General features: G+C 32.1%; 2 protein-coding genes across 21 annotated transcripts; both read left to right on the forward strand.

The window, feature by feature from the left end:
- Positions 1 to 2: 2 nt before the first annotated feature.
- Positions 3 to 11,368, forward strand: LOC127062634 (serine-arginine protein 55). Of its 19 annotated transcripts, none has more exons than XM_050991207.1 (12): positions 3 to 170; positions 1,497 to 1,623; positions 2,334 to 2,404; positions 3,735 to 3,815; positions 4,878 to 4,901; positions 5,052 to 5,108; positions 5,301 to 5,370; positions 9,111 to 9,184; positions 9,277 to 9,495; positions 9,840 to 9,965; positions 10,269 to 10,391; positions 10,580 to 11,368. In XM_050991207.1, exons 2-12 carry the CDS (start codon positions 1,498 to 1,500, stop codon positions 10,719 to 10,721), a joined length of 1,113 nt encoding a protein of 370 aa, XP_050847164.1. In that variant the 5' UTR covers positions 3 to 170; position 1,497; the 3' UTR covers positions 10,722 to 11,368. The 19 variants fall into 19 exon arrangements, with proteins under 19 accessions (XP_050847164.1, XP_050847160.1, XP_050847172.1 ...); XM_050991203.1 differs by lacking the exon at positions 3,735 to 3,815 and adding an exon at positions 3,845 to 3,940; XM_050991215.1 differs by lacking the exon at positions 3,735 to 3,815 and adding an exon at positions 3,845 to 3,940 and having other exon boundaries at positions 10,329 to 10,391.
- A 1,106-nt stretch (positions 11,369 to 12,474) lies between these two features.
- On the forward strand, positions 12,475 to 21,018 carry LOC127062636 (thymosin beta). 2 transcript variants are annotated; one of them, XM_050991224.1, is made up of 5 exons: positions 12,475 to 12,634; positions 19,133 to 19,286; positions 19,958 to 20,071; positions 20,227 to 20,340; positions 20,430 to 21,018. In XM_050991224.1, exons 2-5 carry the CDS (start codon positions 19,157 to 19,159, stop codon positions 20,456 to 20,458), a joined length of 387 nt encoding a protein of 128 aa, XP_050847181.1. In that variant the 5' UTR covers positions 12,475 to 12,634; positions 19,133 to 19,156; the 3' UTR covers positions 20,459 to 21,018. The 2 variants fall into 2 exon arrangements, with proteins under 2 accessions (XP_050847181.1, XP_050847182.1); XM_050991225.1 differs by lacking the exon at positions 12,475 to 12,634 and adding an exon at positions 12,657 to 14,423.
- The last annotated feature ends 128 nt before the right edge of the window (positions 21,019 to 21,146 follow it).

The following is a 21,146-nucleotide window of genomic DNA, read 5'->3' on the forward strand; positions in this document are numbered from 1 at the left end:
TGTAGCTTCGTTTTCCGTTATGCGAACCCCGTTTTGTTTCCGTTGTTACAACGAACCGTCTTGCTTCAGACGCCGATCATTACTTCTTCCAGTAATTTCAGTGGCGTTGTATCGTAAAACTTGCTTGAGATCCGTGTTAGAGAATAATAGTTCATTCCATTAATATTCAGGTAAGTTAACACATTTTTCTTTTCTTTTTAAACATTGGACGTAACAAATTAATAAAATAGACAATTCGTTCTAATTATTTCGACCTTATGCTCGCCGATATACATAGCTATTGCTGATCTTGCATCTTCTGTATTGCCATGTTCGATATTTTACCGAATATTAATCGTTAATATTTTTTAAATATTGTTTTTTTTTGTTGCCATTGAAGCTTAGTTTGTCAATTATTTCGTATCCGATGTCCAAGTAATGGTATGATAAAGTTTATTTTTTTCTTTTTTCTTTTCCTTTCTTTCTTTCTCTTTTTTTTTTTTTTATGTTAATAGTATCGTAGATCTTTTTTCATAGCCATGATTGCAACAGGAACACTCAGACGCAATTAATGTTTTGTTTACTTCTTCTGGAGATTTTAAACCGACTTCGATTATTTGTAAACCATTCTAGTATGACGTATGTACACATACTTGTGATCGTCCGTATCTGTATATTAAAATAGATACATATGTGTATATATAATTCTAGTATCGAAGAAAGAGAACGAGATATGTACCGTTACGTTGAAAGTACTACTACTACGTACGTAACTTGATTAACGGTACTTGCGTTCCCGCCTAATCTTTTATCATCGACAAATTTTAACAATATCAAACAAGAGTGTATAAGTAAATAATGATCAAGCATTCAAGTACTTGGATATTATTCACTTTTATACTCAATAACAATATTCGCTCATCAATATGCTGAGTAATGGGGAATGCGATATATATGATAAAATAGCACATACATAACATGTTTATTTGCAAACTGGTATACAATCATTTTATATATTTATATCATCGTATATGAACTGCTTTGTGAATAACTTTTCTGTAGTGTCTGTACTTCTTTAGTGTAACAAGTTTGTGCTTGTGTAAAGCAAACGGGACTATGTTTGTAAAGTGAGAGACCTGTACGACAAATTCGTTAAGGTAGGATACTGCACAAAGAAATTGGGATGCTTAATTTTTAAAAGCATCATATGAAAATAACAGTTTGCACTTCAGTCAGAATTGAAAAAAAAAAGAGACAAGGAAAAAGATATTTTTTACAGTCTTTGTATTGTCATATGAATAAATAGCAGGTTTTTAAAGAAGCCTGTTATGTATGGTGTTTTTATATTTTCCTTTAAGAATGAGCACCCGAGTATTCGTTGGTGGATTAACATACCGGGTGAGAGAGCGCGACCTTGAGAAGTTCTTCCGGAAATATGGTAGAATCAAGGAGGTCGCTATGAAGAATGGATTTGCCTTTGTGGTAAGTCTAATGAGGTACAATTGTTTTTTTTACAGTATGGTAGGGACAAGAGTCTATGTTGGGGGACTTCCATACGGTACCAGGGAAAGAGACCTTGAGAGATTTTTCAGAGGCTACGGTCGTTTCCGAGATGTCCTTATCAAGAATGGTTATGGTTTTGTTGTAAGTACAAATATCAAGTAAAACATAGAAATTCTTACACTTTGTTGCTCAATTTGGTCCAAATAATAAAATTTTATTAAAATTCAATATTTTTTTGAATGCGATATTTAATTACATTGTTTTATTTCATTTATCTTTATTTTCTAATATTTTATATTTCATATCGAATATATCATTTTACATTTGACAATATATAGAAAATAAATGGAACTTGTTCGTATTGAAGCATATTTATTTATTTATTTATTTGTTATTTTTTTATTTTTCTTTTTTTTTTTTATTTGTATAATTTCCTGGGCCAAAAAGAGTTTAATGTGTTAAGTTATAAATATAACTCAGTTGTCTGAGTTGATGAGACCTGACCTGAGTCCCGAGCACTACACTATGGCTGTTTAGTGGAGTGGAAGACTTTTCGTCGATTATTCTGCAAAGAGTTTGTAAGTTATGGATAGAAAGAAGAAACTAAAAATAGACTCAATTTTTACAAATTTATTTAATAGTAATATCGAATTTGAAGTATCATAATATTAGTTAGAATTTGAATTTGAACGTTATGGAATTACATTTATAAACTACAAATGTAAATATTTCCATTTAATTTCAAATAAAAACTATATTACAAATATATAATTTCACAAAACTGTACAATCTTGAAATGCCAAAAGGATATATTGTATTAGTTATTATCAAAAAATATAACTTGTTCACAGGAATTTGACGACTACAGGGATGCCGATGATGCTGTATATGAACTAAATGGAAAAGAGCTATTAGGAGAAAGGTAATAGACATATCAGTAGTCATCTTCTTATGAATGTATTTAAAAGCAAGCACGATAAATTTAAATTAATTATTAATTAGAGGTGAAGGTGACATAATTTGCACGAATGAATTATTTTTTAATATAATTCTTTTCTCTAACATAATTGTTGAAGTTTCTATATTTGAACATTTTTTAAGACAAATAATTATATAAATAATGCAGTTTGAATACTCTTTAATAATTTTTTAACTGTTACACGTCTTGAATTTATCATAATCGATGTCATTCAAGTTACATCTTATTATATTTCTGGTAATATATGTATTTTTTATATAAACAATATATATATATATAAACAGCTACAACATTAACAGTTTTTAAAAAATATTACACATATGTAAATTTCTTTTGATCATTAAACATTTTCAATAGTATATTAAAAGTTACTCGATACGTAATAAAATATGAACTTGATCATATAAAATTTGTACATTCTTGTGCTAATGTTGTAGTATCAAAATAGATGAATTCATGTTAAGAAGCAATGGCATTAAAATTGATTAAAATGGAATTAATTAAGAAGATTTATTAATAATTAAAAGAATATTTTATATAGAAACAATATGTGCTATTGCTTCTGCACAATGCAAAATACAGGCATATAATTGTAATTGTTTTGTCTCATTGGACGATTTTTTGCTTGTAAGCTTACGTCTTCAGTAAACGGCGTCTGTCCTCCAACTTATTAATTGGATTTATTCCATAATAAGAGTGCATCTTAAAAGCCGATGTGATTTGCCGCCATTTTGAACAACTTCCATCAATTCCCCGATTACAAAGTTCTTCCTACATGCATCAGCCTTTGAGTAATGCATATCGCATGATATTATAGAACAGACGAATATAGATTAAGACGTTAGATATGCTTTTTCATAATTTCTTTGTGATCCTGAACAATGGTGTAAAAAAAAAAAAAAAAAAGAAAAAAAGAAAGAAAAAAAAGAAAAAGAGCAAAAATATCTCAAGGACTAAGCATAACATTATGGACGATGGATCACGATTAATTACGAGAAAGCCTTATGATTAAAAAACGAAGAACTTAGATCGGCCATAAGTTGCATTAGAAGAAAAAGCAGTTAGATTATAGGGGGACGGAGAGAAGCGTGAAAGGGGACAGCGCCTCAGAGACTGGACGATAGAGAGAGAAAAGGGAAAGGTGGATTATAATTGAACGGATATCGAGAGAAGGCTGAGGAATGGAAAGAAAAGGAAAGAAGGAAGGAAGGAAGCAGCCTTAGAGTAAGAATTAGTTGAGGACTTAGGCGGGGTTTTGTTGGGTGTGTTTCAGAGTGGCGGTGGAGATAGCACGGGGTGTTTCAGGGAGGCGAGGCGACCGTGGCTACGGACGCTCACGCTCCTGGAGAGACAAGTAAGCATATCCAATGTGTCTTGTTACAGAATTACTGTAGAGAGGGCCCGGGGGACACCTAGGGGTAGTGACCAGTGGCGCTATGGTGACTCCCGTGGTGGTTATGGGGACTCGAGGCGATCTGCGTAAGACACGCTATCCTTTTTTTTATTTTATCAGAGCGATCATAATCCCCTCCTCCCCTGCAGGCAGTCAACTCAAAATGTGCGAAATCTCGGAAAGCCTTTAAGCCTTGGCTTTTGAATACGTTGCAGTTTGTTTCCTTGTATATATTTATATACACATATTTATATACGTATATAACAAGTCTTTTTCTTTTTGTCTTCGTATTTCTTTTTCTTTTTTTCTCTAAAGCTTCATATTACTTTTTCACTGACTAACAATACGAACGATTTCGCACATCGCCCGTACAGGGAAGAACGTAACCTTGGATATGATAAGCTCTAATTTAGAGAGCATAGTGACAAACAGAGGCGCGTTTATTACATAAAATTACATTTGTGCTTATTTAAAAAAAAAAAAAAGAAAAGAAAAAACAGAAAAGAAAAAAAAAGAAAAGAAAAAAATTCGTTTAGTCGATAATTTCAACTTTTTTAAATCGGTTGTCTTGGATTTGACTGCTCTCCCGAGTACGTCGAATAATCGCTTTGATGCTAGTGTGCACACGTAATATAGCATAATGCCTAGTGATACCCTCCCAGACATTATGTTTATTGCTCGTAGATAAAGAAGAGAATTAGAGAGCGTGGGAGAGAAAGAGAGGGTAAGAATGATAGAGTGAATGAATTAATTTAAAGAAAAAATAGAAACTGATGACAAACCGACGGACGACGGACGATCACGTCGACTATAGACCAATAGATGGACGAAAAGGCTGATAAAAAGAAATGTTAGATGGTTGTGTTGTTGTATGAATAATGAGCGAGGTATGTTGTATGAATATGTATGTATGTGGTATGCTTGTGCGAAGCGAACGAGATAGGGAAGAGTGTGCGTAAGACAGAGACGGATGAAAGAATATAATTGGCGACTAATAGATGTGTGGTATTGTGTTTGTTACAGCCGAGACGATATGCGGCACGACAGGTACGCTATTGCTGCATTTTGAGTAGATTTGATTCGATTGGAACAGGTGATTGATTGTGTGCCTGAGCAATGAGTGCAAATCTGTAGTTATTTGCTGAAGGTTTTACCATCGATCCGTTATTTCTGTTCACATAAGATCCCTTTTTGCAGAGATAGTGTGAACAGAAACACGAGGACTGCATCTAGCTACAAGCAATCATTGCCCAGGTACATACATCCAATGTTACGCTCTAAAGATACATCTTTATTTATTCAATTTTTATTGTAATATTGCATTATTCGTCATTCTTGCGTTTTTCGTTAAATTTTTCGCTATATTAATGTAAAGTCAGGTCCAAGACAAACCTGCTTGTTTTAAAAGAGTCATGCAGATAATACCAATTTATTTTCCTTTTTTAGATATGGACCACCAACGCGCACTGAGTATCGCCTCACCGTGGAGAATCTGTCAAGTCGTGTCAGTTGGCAGGTAAGCTGTATATTTACAATTTTTATACTTATAAATACTTCAACGTGAGTTTGATTGCTACTCGAGGTTCCAGATAGAGCAGTGCACCCGATGTGTTCATTATATCATAACACAAGGCTCTGTATTTTCTATCCCGAGTCGAACCAAACTTACTTTCTGCATTAGTATTAATATTTTATATTTGCTTTTCTTTTATCGCTTTTATGTTCGATTACACATGAAAGAACTCTCTCTCGTATTCAAAGATGTACATTTTGATCAAGTAAGTCTGTGGCATTCAAAATGAGATCTCTTAGATATGGATGAACGTTTCGACGCAAGATACGAGGCCGATACTTAAATAAAAAAAAGACACACACACACACAAAAGTTACATCAAACAGAGATATAAGAGGAGCTGCAAGAAAAGGAAAAAGAAGAGTATTTTTCACGATGAGGAATATATCGTTATATAGAGATGATCTATGGAAGAAATATACATTTTACAGATAAAGAAATACTACTAGAGGATAATATAACTCACGCATCGTAGACGTTCTGTGCTTTCTTCGCACGAAGAAACAAGGCTAAGGAAAAACCATACGGAGAAGAAGATTCATATACGTTGCCAAGGGCAGTGTGCAAAGTGTGCGAGCGATGTGGGAAATACCAGGACGCATTCGAGATGTTGCAAAACTATAAATCAAGAAAAATTCTATTCAAAGAAATGTTGGGAGACGAGCAGCAGCAAAACGCAAATCATTTTGCGTATTTATATATATATAATATATATATATGGACCAAGTCTTACTTGATCAATTTACATTATATAAAATATACGTCTGTCGTTGCACTTTCCGGATGATTGGTTGTCTCTTTCGCTGAAAAAAAATAAATGAATAAAATGAATAAAATAAAAAATAAATAAATAAAAGAAAAAAAATTTCTCGATCGGTCGGTCGGTTTTTGATAACTCTCGGACGTTACTTTTTCAATTTATTATTTTATTTACGTTCGGCCAGCAGTTGAGAAAAACAATAAAATTGATCTTCTTTCCGAAGAGCCATTTCCTCTTCGCCGAGGAGGGGCGACCGGTAGGGCCAATAGACTGATGATGTGCGATGATAGAGATGACAATGGGCCCGCCTTGAGGTCAAGTGACACCAGATTGGTTTCTGAGGTGTGTCCCGGGTGAGAGAGAGAGCCGCGAGAGACACTGGGTACACCTACTACCTATCTACCACCTACTACTACTTGCGCACAGTGATACGTGGTGAAACCCAGTGATACGCCCCAGTGATATATTCTCTTACATACTTCGATCCTTTCATCGTAACCACTGGGGGAGCGTCCGTTCGTCCGTCTGCAAGCACGAACATACCTTTGACCTACTTTTTTCTATACATTGGAAATAACTGTTTTACAGTATTTACTTATTACCACCTTTATCACCAACGAGTCATGATTTTATCCTGTATTACAAAACCGACATTATTACTTACTACTACTACCACTACCACCAACATTACTACTACTACTACTACTACTACTACTACTTCTACTACTACTACTACTACTACTACTACTACTACTACTCCCATCCAACATCATCATCGTCATCACCATTACCACTGGTACTACTCTTCTACGACTGTTACTGCTACTGGTACGGCACCAATCTAGCCATCTAGTAAGTCAGGCAGCAGCCACCCATGAGAGGGCATACATGCGGGCCGAAACCCGAACCAACCGCGACTGCGCCACACAGATCCGTTCGACCCGACCAAGCGCCCTGCGTCTGGCCTTTCTCTCTGTCCGTAAGCAAGGTGGTGCCTGGGCCCAAGGTAAATGCGTCACCTTAAACGAGTGTACTCTTCTTAGATATATATCTACTATATCTATATACACTTACACACATGATAATGATTATTATTCATATACATTGTCTCATTAACTTTTTTTACTGTGCACCATAGTTCAGTACCGCTATCGGTATATATCATGTATATGCATATATAAAATTATATACATGTATGCATATGTACATAGATGTATCCATTGATAGTTTTTGGAATTTGGAGCCCTGCACACGCAAGAGACAGGAGACAGGAGACTTATACATAGATATGACATTACTGTGCTCGAAATTAGGTATCCATTCGTTATAGAATAAGACACGTGTTAACTACATTCACTAATCTCTCTCTTATTTTTATTTTTTTTTCCCCTTTTTTTTTCTCTCTCTCTTATACTTGATTATGTATATGAATATTCCTGATAATCGTATACTGTTGTCATACGCAAATTGTACCCTTTACATTCTGAATCAGTCGTGTAAGATTATTCAAAAGTTTTTACTTGAAATCTAGAAATAATATCAACTTTTCTTTATGCAAGACAATTTAACGACAGAAATTCAAGTTTTTTAAATATAAATAAGAACAAAGATAATTTCAGAAAGAAAAATATAGACGAATCTCAAAATGGGGGAAGGATTGGCTATACTCCCTCGTTACATTGCTCTGTCTTCCATTTGCACAAAGAGGTATGATGTCATTGAAAAAGAGAAGCTACCGTGGATCCAAGGATACACAAGGACCCCAAGTTAGAAACAGCGAAAGTTTTACTGGTGTTCATGAACAAGAGTTACCTACAGCATTAAGCCGTACCTGGTTCCCACATATGAACAAGCACAGATATCGATGAGTTACCTGATGAGAAGATGCTACTAATATTTTCTATGAATATCAAAGAAAGAACTGCAGGAATTACGAATTGAAAAAAGAGGGAAGTCATTCTATGGACAAAAGCTGCCATATAACATTCACCAAGGGAATATCAATGAAGTTTGACTTGTTCAAAAGAACGATATTTGGAACTTCGGAGTCTACGTTTGGCCGATGTTCGTCGATGTAACAAGATCCGGTGTTATAATCGTCTTCCCGTTACGATGATTTTACTTTATTTTGCGATATAAGATAGACTTGGGAGCGATCACTGGTGCGGTGGACTTCGTTTACAGTCTTTTCTTCTTCCTTTTTTTTAATATTTTTTTGTAACAATATTAAAAATTCATTTTCACATTTTTTGTGTATTTCAGTGATGTTGTTGCAAAGCAGTATATCTTAAATAGACAATAGTGATGCTGTATCCTTAAATTTTGTTTTATAGACACTTCACAGGTTTTTTTTTTTTTGCAATAGTTAGAGATTCTGCATCATGTTTGTCATAACGCTAAATAGAAAGGTTATTGTAATTTATTATCATGTATGATCAACTGTGAACCACTTTGCAGAAATTTCAATGAAATTATACACGTGTGTGTGTGTGATCTAAATGCATTAAAAAAGTTTTTTCTTATAAAGATCAAGAAATTCTTTCTGCAAAGTGGAGATATTTAGAAAATGGATAATAATAAAATGTATAAAGCATTGAATTGCATAAAAAGAAAGGTTGCATCAAATGCAGATACTAAATTCGAGCACGTGATCTTCAACATTATTCATATGTGAAGATACAGATAGATGATAGGTCATGATACATTGTTTTTTTTCTTTAGGATTATATTTAGGTTGCCTTTATAAACGGAAGATCTCTAATAGGATTATAATGTAACAGTGCACAGGATACATTTTAATCTTTGCGATAAATCAACCTAGGAACACATTCTAGTAAAGTTTAATCGCAATTATTATTTGTAAATTTTGCAGCTGTTTGAATTACTTCGATATATTGATTATATTTTTTTATGTAACGCTTAGGATTTGAAGGATTATATGCGACAAGCTGGAGAAGTGACCTATGCAGATGCACACAAACAACGCAGAAATGAAGGGTAATGTTTGCAAATCAATCCTACGCTCGTTATATCGTTACTTGTATTTTGAGTCTTGAATATGATTGATAAAGTGTTTATTTTTATTACAGAGTTGTAGAATTTGCTACATATTCAGACCTGAAAAACGCTATAGATAAACTAGATGACACAGAATTGAATGGACGTAGAATCAGGCTTATCGAAGACAAGAGGCGCGGTCGTCGTTCAAGATCTTCGAGTTCGAGATCCAGATCACGATCGCGCTCTCGATCTCGTCGCCGATCCCGCTCCCGCTCAAGGTATAATCGTCGTTCTCGAACCCGATCAAGGTACTGTCGGGGGCGATACAAGTCTCCTACTTATTTTTATGTTATTTATTACCCCTTACATCTTACGTATTTGTTTATCATCGCATTAGAATCCCAAGTATTTTAGTTATATCATATACACATATATTTATATAATTTTGTTTATCCCATCAGAATCTGCTTATGTCCTATATGATATAAGTAGATTTTTTTCTTTTTATACGTGTATATATATATGTATATACACACATACATAGTATATAAGCAATTATTCTAGAAGTGCTATTTAATTCCTTTATATTGAAATATGTATATCAAAAGTTATTGTCCTTAATTGGACTTATTTCATTTCTTTGATCAATCAGGAGCCGCAGGAGCTCTCGTAGTCGCAGCCGACGAAGCAGTCGTTCTAAATCAAGAGCACACTCAAAATCTAAATCAAAATCCAAATCCAAGTCCCCCGAACGTAGTCGCTCACGTTCAAAGTCAAAGTGAGTATCATATTGATAATTTCTTCTTGACGTCTAGCTTTTGTATTGGAAGTTTTATCAAATCAAATCATATCGTGTCATTCGTTCATATATTTGTCTTTGTTTGTTTCATTTCTTGCGTACTTGTTGATAACTTCATATTCCCATTCTGATATTGGCAGTGCTTTGGGCTGGGTACATGCCTTGAGCTCTCATGCTTGTTCACATATAAAGCGCATCGATCATCATGCGCAAGCTTGGAGAAAGAGTTTCTTTGTATTTCATTAAGTTTTTCTCTTCTTTATTTGAACTATAATTTTACAGATCAAGAGACCGCTCAAAGTCGAAATCTAAGTCAAAGTCCAAATCCAGATCTCGTTCTAGGTCCAAGGCTGAGAGGTCAAAATCCAGGTCGCAGTCCAAATCAAAAGCCAAGTCTCCCTCAAAGTGAGTCTTTCTCGCTTAATTGAATGTTGCACTTTCGTGTCTTTATTGTAACATAATGAACTAATAACATGCGACACAGAAGTGCAAATAGTTAAATTGGATGTAGTAGCGCAAGAAATAAAAATATTGTGTTTCAATTAAAAAATAAACTCTCGGTTTACACGTTGTTTTGTTATATTATTTTATAGGGATAGATCCAGCCGCGAACGATCGAGAGGCGACAGGTCCCGATCTCGATCAGGAAGCAAACATAGCAAAAGTCACAGTCCCTCCCATTCGCCTATGAACGGGGATAAATCGCCAGAAAGCAACAAACAAAAAGTTGACTGAATGATGAAAGGATTTTTAAACGGAACTTAACGCCAATCTTCCGTTATTTTTCTTTTTCTTTTCCTTTTTTTTTATATTGATTCATATTCAAGAAGCCGATTTGATTTAATTGATAGCAAATATACAGACTCCATGATGTTTTTAAGCATCATGTATGACGAAAAAAAATGTGTCCTATACATTTTTCGACAGAAAAAAAAACATTAAATGCTACAGCATTACCCGCCTACATAATTGGCTTGAAAGTAATATTATATTTAATTAAACCAATTCAGTATCATTGGTTCTCTGTTTATTGTAAATTACACAAAAACATTTTATAAGCCATCTCACAAGTATCTAGGAAATTAAGGTTTCTTTGTACCTTAAACGGTCTCTACACATTTTGGATGTATCACCGTATACATAACATAGGGAACCCCTTATAATGGCTTTTTGTATATATTCCTAAGAGTTACTTTACACTAAGAAGATAATATGTGATGTGTATTAAATTTTAGAAATAAGAAACATCGGATTATCAATAAAGCACTTGTGTCAATCCATTTTTTTAAATATTCTCGCAAGTGTTCCCTTATGTTTCTTCATTTCAAATGTAGTTTGGTTTCAATGTGAGATAACTAAATAAAGTGCATAATATTCTTCTATTTTGTCAATGTATTCTATTAGTAACCTATTAGTATCATTTTTTTTCATAAAATCCAAAATTAAATCAATTTTAAATGAAAGTAAAGTTACGATCAAAAACTATATATGATATAACGATTAAATTTTACGAATGGTTACAGCGTGATGGTTTTATACGTTAAAGAAATTATTAATTCACATGAATTTCTTCGATTTATTGAGAGATACGTGTATCCGATTTACAAATACATAAAATATATGATTCAGTTTGTCATGGAAGTAAGTTAATTGAAAAAATGTATTTATTTCGTTTTCATGATACGACCTACATGTATTTTTGTGACCAAGTATTCCCGCAGTCTGCCACATGACGCGCAGCTGGAACGATGACGATGCGATGAGTCATCTCGAGCCATCAACCCTCATCTTCTGATATCCCCCTATATACCGCAAATAGTAACAACGGTTTCTTCCATGTCCTTAGTAACGAGAAGTTAAATCTAGAACCAATGAATACTAACCCTTAGTAACTAAAAATAATCAGTTAGCATCAAGCTCTCTAGAAAGTATTTCCATTCTTTTTACACATATCACTTTTTTATTTTATCAATATGTAATTGAGAATAACATTATATAATAAAAAATGTTATTCCGATTCGTACAAGATAATAACACATCATTGAAAATTATATTTATTAATAATTTCTTGTCATAAAATATCAATATTATAATTAGAATCACATAAATAAATCTTCAAAAGATTGGTATTACAGTATATAATAATTTCAATCTACTATATGACACACACACACACATATGTATATAAATTGAGATTATGTACCGTATGACATATGTACAGAAATAACAAATGAATTAAACAGGATAAATTAAAAAATGATTATTAAATAAAAATTGCATTGTCAGTTTCCTGTGAAATGAATAATATTTCGAAATAAATGATCTAAATACATATCTATAGATAAAATCAAGATAAATTATAGTTATCGAATTAGTCACAATGGCAGCACAATCGCATGCAGAACGAAGAAGGGAATTTGTAGGCGTTCGGTGATTGGTTCGTAAAACAAAAATGGGGGTACAGAGTCTGTAGTAGTGGTGGAAATTTCTCTCCTCGGTCGCTGTACCTGACTGCGTGGCGTCATGCAGAAACACTAACGGATCGGTCGGCGTGCCGTTTGGTTCTTGTCCTGGAATTCTCATCTGGCCTACGTGTATTCTCCTACAACCGCCACAAGCCTTAAAGCAGTGATTAGCAACGACGACAGGTCAGTGATCCCTACACCTTATATTCATTATTTTAATTATAAACGACGAATCACCATTTCTTTTAATATTTTACCGACCCATGTCGGTATATTCAAAATTATCGAGTCTATTATGCGAAAAATAACTTCATTTTTACAATTGGTTATGTTCCTCTCACCTCATCTCTTCCTTAAATTTTTTCCGAAGTACCGATTTTTTATTGAAATTACTCATAATTGGAACAAAAATTTACCAGAGAGTTTAAGCAGAGAGCAAAAAAAAAAAAGATATAGACAGAGGAAGAGAAAAGAGGCGGGTGCGGTCGATATCATGTAAAATTCAGGATCAAGCAAAAGCTTCGCATTGAAGCTTATAATTCGTTTCACACGTAGTCTTTTTGATTCGTCGTATTTGATTTTTTTTTCAATATTCTAATTACTTTGCGCGATATGATTGGACAAAGCGATCTAGCGCGTAAGGGCGTGGTTTTGACAGATGCAAAAGAACGCCTATCATACTAATTCGTTTTTTCGTCAAAATACGCCATTGTCTACGCAATGATGTATTGCGTCTTATTTTTTCCTTTCTCAAATTTAAATTCCATATACGTTTTCCAACTTACAAAGACGTACTGTTCTAAGACGACGATGCTACAGAATAAAATATTCATTTTTAAATTTAAAATGAATTCCTTTCAAATTATTGTCAAACAGAACGGAATTATAAATTTAATCGAATATATTTCGAGGTCGCTTCGTTAACCATGATCATGAAAAGAAAGTTCGAGTGTATATACAGGATGTCTCATTGTGTAGCAAACACCATTGTTACAATCATTAATAATATAAAAGAATATACAAAAAAAATTAATATAAAAGAGTTTTTGCGAGTTTTAAAATTAATTGAAAGTATCAAGATTTTTATAGATATTAAAATCGATGATATTTCTAACTTATCGAGATGTAACACCCTATATATACACGTATACGTGTATTTACTAAAGGGGAATATGTCTATATGTATGTTATGTATGTGTGTGTTTATATATATATGTATATACTATGTATATATGTATATATATGTGTCCTATGTATGTATATATGTATCTATGATATATGTATGTATATATGTATCCATGATATATGTATGTATATATGTGTGTTTATGTATGTATGTACGTATCGATCCTTGTATGTACGTACGTACTAAGTGTACTTGACGTGTGTCTGTGTGTGTAACTGAAATGGAGTCGACGAACCACCCCACTACTCGAATAACCTCATGCCAATCGATGAATCCGTCTGCTTCGTATCGTTTGTCCCCTCTCGAGGAATATTACCTCTTCTCTCTTATATCGAAATTCTAGTGTGCTTGGAATCCATGTGCAGTTTAACAATCTTTATTTTTATCATTATTTTTAATTTAAATCCTTTTTTTGTGTGTGTCCATATATACACATATATATATTTTTCAGTAAATGAATTATGTTAAATTCGTGTAACTAGATACGTACCTGAGCTTTCACAGATCCGTTCAATAAGACGCGCGTGCGCGCTCTCAAGAGTTCGTTAGCCGTCACGGTCGTGTACGAAAGAGAAAAAGAGCATTAACGTTTCGTCTCCCATTTTACATGTGCTGATCTTTGCACATATGTGTATATATACATATATATCTTGGATATGTGTATATATTCTTTTCTCTCTTTTTCTGGTTTTTACATAAACATATATGGTATATGTGTTTGTGTACGTTAAGTGTCATGTGCAGCGAGTAGATACTTCTCCTCCAGCCGATACATCAATTACGTATGTATGTAACATACATGTACTTAAATATGTACAAGCTTCAAATGGGCAGCAAATCCACTTCGTTATAACTGTTTATTCACCCTCGCATCGACGGAATTCCAGTTTTATATACTTTTTTTTTTTTTACTGAAGTAGATTTATTGTAATTGATTGAATATATGCTACTAGAATATACATTTTGTTTTATTGCAATATTTCGTTTTTATTTCAACTCTATCGTCTGTTAAGCAAAAGATACAAATATGATTATACAAATCCAGTAATAAAAATACAGTAGCCACGCCCTGTTGCTATGCAACGATATGACCAATTATGAATGTATATATGTATATATGTATATATGTATATATATATGTATACATACATATATATATATTAATTTATTTGTACATATGCATGTGTATATATATATTTATACATGTTCATGTATATATGTGTAGAAATGCATGTATATATTTGTATATTTGTACATGTGTGTGTATATTTGTACAAATGCATGTATATATGTGTATATGTATATATGCATGTATATATGTGTATATTTGTACGTATGCATGTATATGTATGTATGTTTGTACGTATACATGTATATATAATATATTTGTACGTATGCATGTATATATGATATATTTGTACATGTGCATGTGTATATATGTATATATGCATGTATATATGCATGTATATGTGTATATATGCATGTATATATGCATGTATATGTGTATATATGCCTGTATATGTGTATATATGCATGTATATGTGTATATATGCATGATATGTGTATATATGCATGATATGTGTATATATATATGCATGTATATATGCATGTATATGTGTATATATGCATGTATATATGCATGCATATGTGTATATATGCATGTATATATGCATGTATATATGCATGTATATGTGTATATATTTGTATGTAGGCATGTATATGTTTATATATTTGTATGTAGGCATGTATATATGTATGTATTTGTCCAAATTCATGTATATGTGTGTGTCTATATACATATATATACGCATACATATATACATACATACATATATACATACATATATACATATATACATACATACATACATACATATATACATATATACATATAACAACATATATACATACGTACATACATACATACATATACATATGCATGTTTATATTTGTACGTACGTATATTTATTTAGTATCGTGTCGTCAGTTAGCCTTATACAGATATTTTTAATCCCCAAAAAAAGCAATATAAAATGAGTAATGTAAAACAAACTTATATATGTTTAAACATTTTTCTCAACGTATGTCGAAGTCCAGCATTAAATGCTCTTATCCAAACTAATGAGTTTTTAGTGTAAATTGATTGGTTGGCAGCTATAAGCTCTTATTTTCCGGATGTATGTACCTGCTATTTTCAAGTATTTGCTTCTTTTTTCCTTTTTATTTTTCTTTTTCCTTTGATAACGCTTTTCAAAACTTTAGCATGTATTCATTTATAAAAATTACTTCAAGTTCGTGATCGACTCTAGAAGATATATGGATCGAGTGTTAGACGGTCTTACGTACTTTATCCAACGAAAATGGAAGTAACGAGATGTTCAGATTCAGTAAAGTGCGCAGTAGGCCATTCATATTTAAGGATGAAGAGGGTGATTCACTCGTTCAACCAAAGCAACGAGCACGTCCTGCAAGCCGGCATGGATTGTCGTTCCGTGCAACCTAGTTTCCTTATTAACTCGCTGCTCTCCTTTCCTCGCCAGATACATTTGACCGAGAAAATTCACGTGAACTTGCAGAATGATTTCTCCGGATCTTCATCAAATAATATTACCACCTTGTCGACATTTCATTTAACGTTGAGAAAACGAAGAAACTTGCTGTATAATGTACGCGAGGTGTCCTAGTTGAGTTTAACTTCTTGAATATCTTCGTTGTTTTTGATGACACGGATAAATCTCTACGAAACAAATTGCATGGTTCGAACGTGGTGAAAATATGATTACATACAAAATGATCTTTTTCAAGATAATCTTTATCATTACATTAACGGAGATATACTAGATAGTAAAATCAAATAGGACATCTTCCTAAGTGCGTAGATAATTTTTAAACAGCCTGAACAGTTCGTTCTGTACTATATTTTTTGTATAGTTTTTAGAAATATTACATTTATATATTAGATAGATATTAGATTATTAGATAGATTATCTCAATATGTATGCAAAATACATATAATATATATATATGTGTTATGTATGTATGATGTGTACATATATATTACATACATACATACACATATATATCGTACGAGCAAAAGATTTACTTTTTCTTGATCCACTTGTACAGCGTAAGCTATCAAGATATCACTTGTCTCTACATCTTACTGTTACGTACAATCGACACATATTATTCCATATATTCTTCTACATATATTAAATATGTATATTACGTACATATATATATATATATATATATATTCTTGAAATACATATACATATTCACGCACTATCAACATCTACCTATATTTGAAAAAATGTGCGATGTATAACCAACTGTACGTGCAGTGTCACCTGAAAATAATTCTGCGTTTTTTCAAACTGACTATTTTTTGAATATTTTGAAGTTGCAAATAAATGTAAAAAAAAAAGGAAAAAAAAAGAATTGATACATTTATTTATGCGATAAAAAATCTATTTATTTAATTTTAAAGAATATATGATGATTTTTATGAGTCACTCTAAAGGACTCTTGCTTCGCATACGCCTTTCTTCGATGCCTTCTGGTGTATATTGTGCCTCTCTCTTTCTTTCTCTCTCTCTCTTTCTCTCTCTTTCTCTCTCTCTCTCTCTCTCTATCTATCTATAGCAGGCATATAAGCGACTACCATATAAGGACCTATACAGTCTTGTCGATGCTGACCCACCATTCGAGAAAGAGAAAAAGAGAGAGAGAAACAGAAAATATTCTCAGCTTCGAGGATCGTCTTTCGTACTCTCGATATTTACAACATGGCCTTGTTCAAAAGTTCTGTCACAAATATACTATTTTAGGCGGACGGAAAGCCTTTTAAGAAACTTGTTTTTTTTCTAAATTACGCTCTAGTAAAGTTTCCACAGTAACCGTTTAAGAATACATATATTCATGTACTTATATTTCCTTGATGAACGCACACTTGTGTCTATGGTTTCATATACGGCACATGCGATCTTGTAATGATTTGATAAGGCTTTGTTGTACCATGTCAAAATATATTTATATAAAAATTGTCATGGAAATTTCAGCAAACTTATTTTGTTTGTATTAAGAAAAAAAAAAAAGAAGAAGAATTAATAAAAAGGTATATTATCCTTTTTTTTTAAATACAGATGAAATGTCTTTTTATTAATTTACAATAACCAAAAATTTTAAACAATGATATTTTTGTATGTTTAATCACATTATCTGTTTTTAATTTTATGATAAAACAAAATGTCCGGTTGGAAACAATATGTTAATATTATTCAAGAAAAGGAATTTTTTAATTATGCAGGAAAAAAAACGAATAAAGTGATGAGAGGAAGCCTAAACAGGAAGTAGCAAGCCGCCGCTATTTCCTGTTCGTAACGTATAGCTTACTTGCTTACCATTAAATAAGGTAGGAAAAAGTGAGACGAGTAAATTTTGCTTAAAGCCGTGATTCAATATTTGATAATGTACATTCAATTTCACGATGTAGTTCCGACGTGTTATTTCGAGGTAACGGTCGATATAAACACGTACCGACCGATGATAACGGTGTATATATAAACAGAGTCTCGTCTAGTCACGATAGAAGATAAACAAGTCATCCACACAAATAATTCGATATATACTCATTATACATTTTACTTCGTTAAACTCGAAAATGAAATTAATAAATATAATGACTTATTAGAATGATACGCGTTTTGATAATCATTTTATGAAATTCACGTATTATGATCAATACGTGATTGATAATTCCCCATTCAACATTTTTTTTATGTGTATTGAAATCATACGAAGAATTATTGCTGACAGGTATGCATTATTACATATCTTTCATATAATACGTGTACACTTTTAAAGAAATGATCGTAAAAATTTTAGAAATTCAATTGTATCACTCCCATGGTTAAAAATGACCAGGTATTGCGTCTGGTTCTATCCCTTCTAGAAAGACATCTGCTTTACTCTTTTCACTCAGATTAGATAGTAATAGGTAGTCAGTAGAGGGAGCCTGCATGCATAAATTCACCTATTCTATTTGTAGAGAGTACATTATGGATTTGGACGTAAGAATGCAATCTCTGCATAGGGCACTGTACACAGACTCGAATCCCCTAGTTTTTCTCAAAGCGTATGGGACCGCATTTTTCTTTCCATGAACGCGATGTCGAATTCATTTTGTACATAGTCATTTGATTAGACTCGCTTAACTGAAATAAACGAGAATCGGAATTCGATCTCGTTTCTTCGAATCGATATTAACCAAAAAATTATACAGATAATATACTTATAGAATAATAATATTTGAAAACACGACCCAAGTAACTACAGATATATACATACATGTATATACGTTATACATATATATATATCGTATATGTATTGTATAATGTATATTTTTATATATATATAATATTGTATACAATAGATTATTTGTATAAGATTAAGAGAGAAATTTCCGATTTGTTAAGTACATGATGTTATTTCAGATTGAAGAAGTTTAACGCAGCATCATGTCAAGCCCGTTGTTGAAAGATTTACCCAAAGTGGCGCTAGATTTGAAAAGCGAATTAGAAGGTTTTAATCACGGATGTATGAAAAAAGCTGCAACTGCGGAGAAAAATGTCTTGCCCTCTGCAGAAGGTATTTTAAACAAATTAAATGATTTAGTATAATTTCTTCATTTTTTACGATCGTAGCAATAACATTAAAGAGATCATTGTTATAATTATGATCGTTATGATTTCGCAATTTTTATAAGTACGCGTTAAAGAAAAACGTCGATTATTTTTAATTTAATAATATATATAGACGTACGACAAGAACGGCAACATTCCGAATTAATTCACGACGTGGAAAGTTTTAAACAAGATCAATTGAAGCATGCAGATACAAAAGAGAAAATTATTTTACCAAATGCCAAAGGTATTGAAACAAAAACAGAATTTTCAAACAAATAAAATGTTGTTTACGTTATTTTGGTTATAGTATAATCAAAAAGTCGATTTTGACATCAAAGTTTATGGTTAGCTAGAAAATAAAGTCTATCAAAATTTCGCTCTTTAATCAAAAATATAGATAGAAAATGGACTGGGATTATATCATTTGTGATAGAAGCAAGCTACGTTTCAATATTCTTATCATAAACTCATACTCATTAATATGTATACATTCTGTTATTCTCGTACATATATTTATGTTTACGCTTATATGTTTTCATTATTTTTTTCATGCAACTTCGTCTTAAAAACAATTGCTTATTAACATCGTAATACTCATTATTAAATGTTATAATTTATTTTCAATGTTTATAGATGTTGCAGCAGAAAAAACTCAGCAGACATTGATTGCTGGCATCGAAACATTTGATCCAACTAGTCTGAAACATACTACAACTCAGGAGAAGAATCCATTGCCTGATAAAGATGGTGAATATATATTTTAATTTATTATAAAAACTTTTACCTTTTATCTCATCATTTTTACCTCTCATATATCATTATTACTCTTTTATATAAAATCTAATATTACAACGTAAACATTACATATAAATTATAATTTATTTTGCTATTATCTATTACAGCAATTCAGCAAGAAAAGGGAAAACAACAATTGATCTCTGGAATAGAAAATTTCGATCCAGCAAAACTCAAGCATGCAGAAACGCTTGAAAAAAATCCTTTGCCTACCAAAGAAGGTTTGTATGATTATTGAAAGATTTAACAAAAAGAAATAAAAAGATAGATGGAAAAAATATATATATATATATTTATTCTTATGTTTTAGCAATTGATGCTGAGAAAATAGCTGCTTAAGAATCTATTCAGAAGAATGAAGAAGAAAAAAAGCAGCAATTTGTCTTTTCTTCCATTTTCTATATCATGACATTGTATAACAATAATTCATACATTGCCAACAAAAATGTGAATGCAAAACACTGTGTTAATGTAATCTCATGATTATACTTATACTACCGTCACAAACGTTCCTTCTGGCGATATCTAAACGCAAAATGGTTTTCTATTACGATCAAGAAAACCATAGATATTGTAGCGATGCGAGTCTTAATACTTTTTGTCAAACTAACTTAATTTTAGGCTCAAAACGCTATCATCCAAATATTTTGATACTCGTCAAAGGATGTACTTTTTATACTAAAAAAGCTGCACGCAAGTAAAATTTTATTTTCTATAGCAGCAAGATTGGTGGCATTGCATACGTTATAGATATCGCAGAGCTACACCGATTGACTTTATATTTGTGTAAAAATCATATTTTATATAACGGGCTATTGTACTTTTTTAATATTTCGTACGTAACGCATTGTCATTCCAATGAAATTATTACGATGAATAAAAAAATCATTTGTACAAAATTTTTTGCAATTTTGTTAAACATAATAATTATTTATTCATTTTCAGAAATATTATCATAAATTTTTATTTAATACTAATTTATTTTGTCAAATAATGCGTTCTTAAGGGTTTTTAACTACTTTTAATT

Source organism: Vespula vulgaris, chromosome 3 (assembly GCF_905475345.1).
Source record: "Vespula vulgaris chromosome 3, iyVesVulg1.1, whole genome shotgun sequence".
Lineage (NCBI taxonomy): Eukaryota > Metazoa > Arthropoda > Insecta > Hymenoptera > Vespidae > Vespula > Vespula vulgaris.

Bases quoted from the DNA above. Each gene is read 5' to 3' on its own strand.
- LOC127062634 (XM_050991203.1), top strand. From the start codon at position 1,498: ATGGTAGGGACAAGAGTCTATGTTGGGGGACTTCCATACGGTACCAGG. The intron at 4,902-5,051 runs GTACGCTATTGC...CCCTTTTTGCAG, and splicing joins GACGATATGCGGCACGACAG to AGATAGTGTGAACAGAAACA. The intron at 9,966-10,268 runs GTGAGTATCATA...ATAATTTTACAG, and splicing joins CGCTCACGTTCAAAGTCAAA to ATCAAGAGACCGCTCAAAGT.
- LOC127062636 (XM_050991224.1), top strand. From the start codon at position 19,157: ATGTCAAGCCCGTTGTTGAAAGATTTACCCAAAGTGGCGCTAGATTTG. The intron at 19,287-19,957 runs GTATTTTAAACA...CAATGTTTATAG, and splicing joins TGTCTTGCCCTCTGCAGAAG to ATGTTGCAGCAGAAAAAACT. The intron at 20,072-20,226 runs GTGAATATATAT...TATCTATTACAG, and splicing joins TCCATTGCCTGATAAAGATG to CAATTCAGCAAGAAAAGGGA.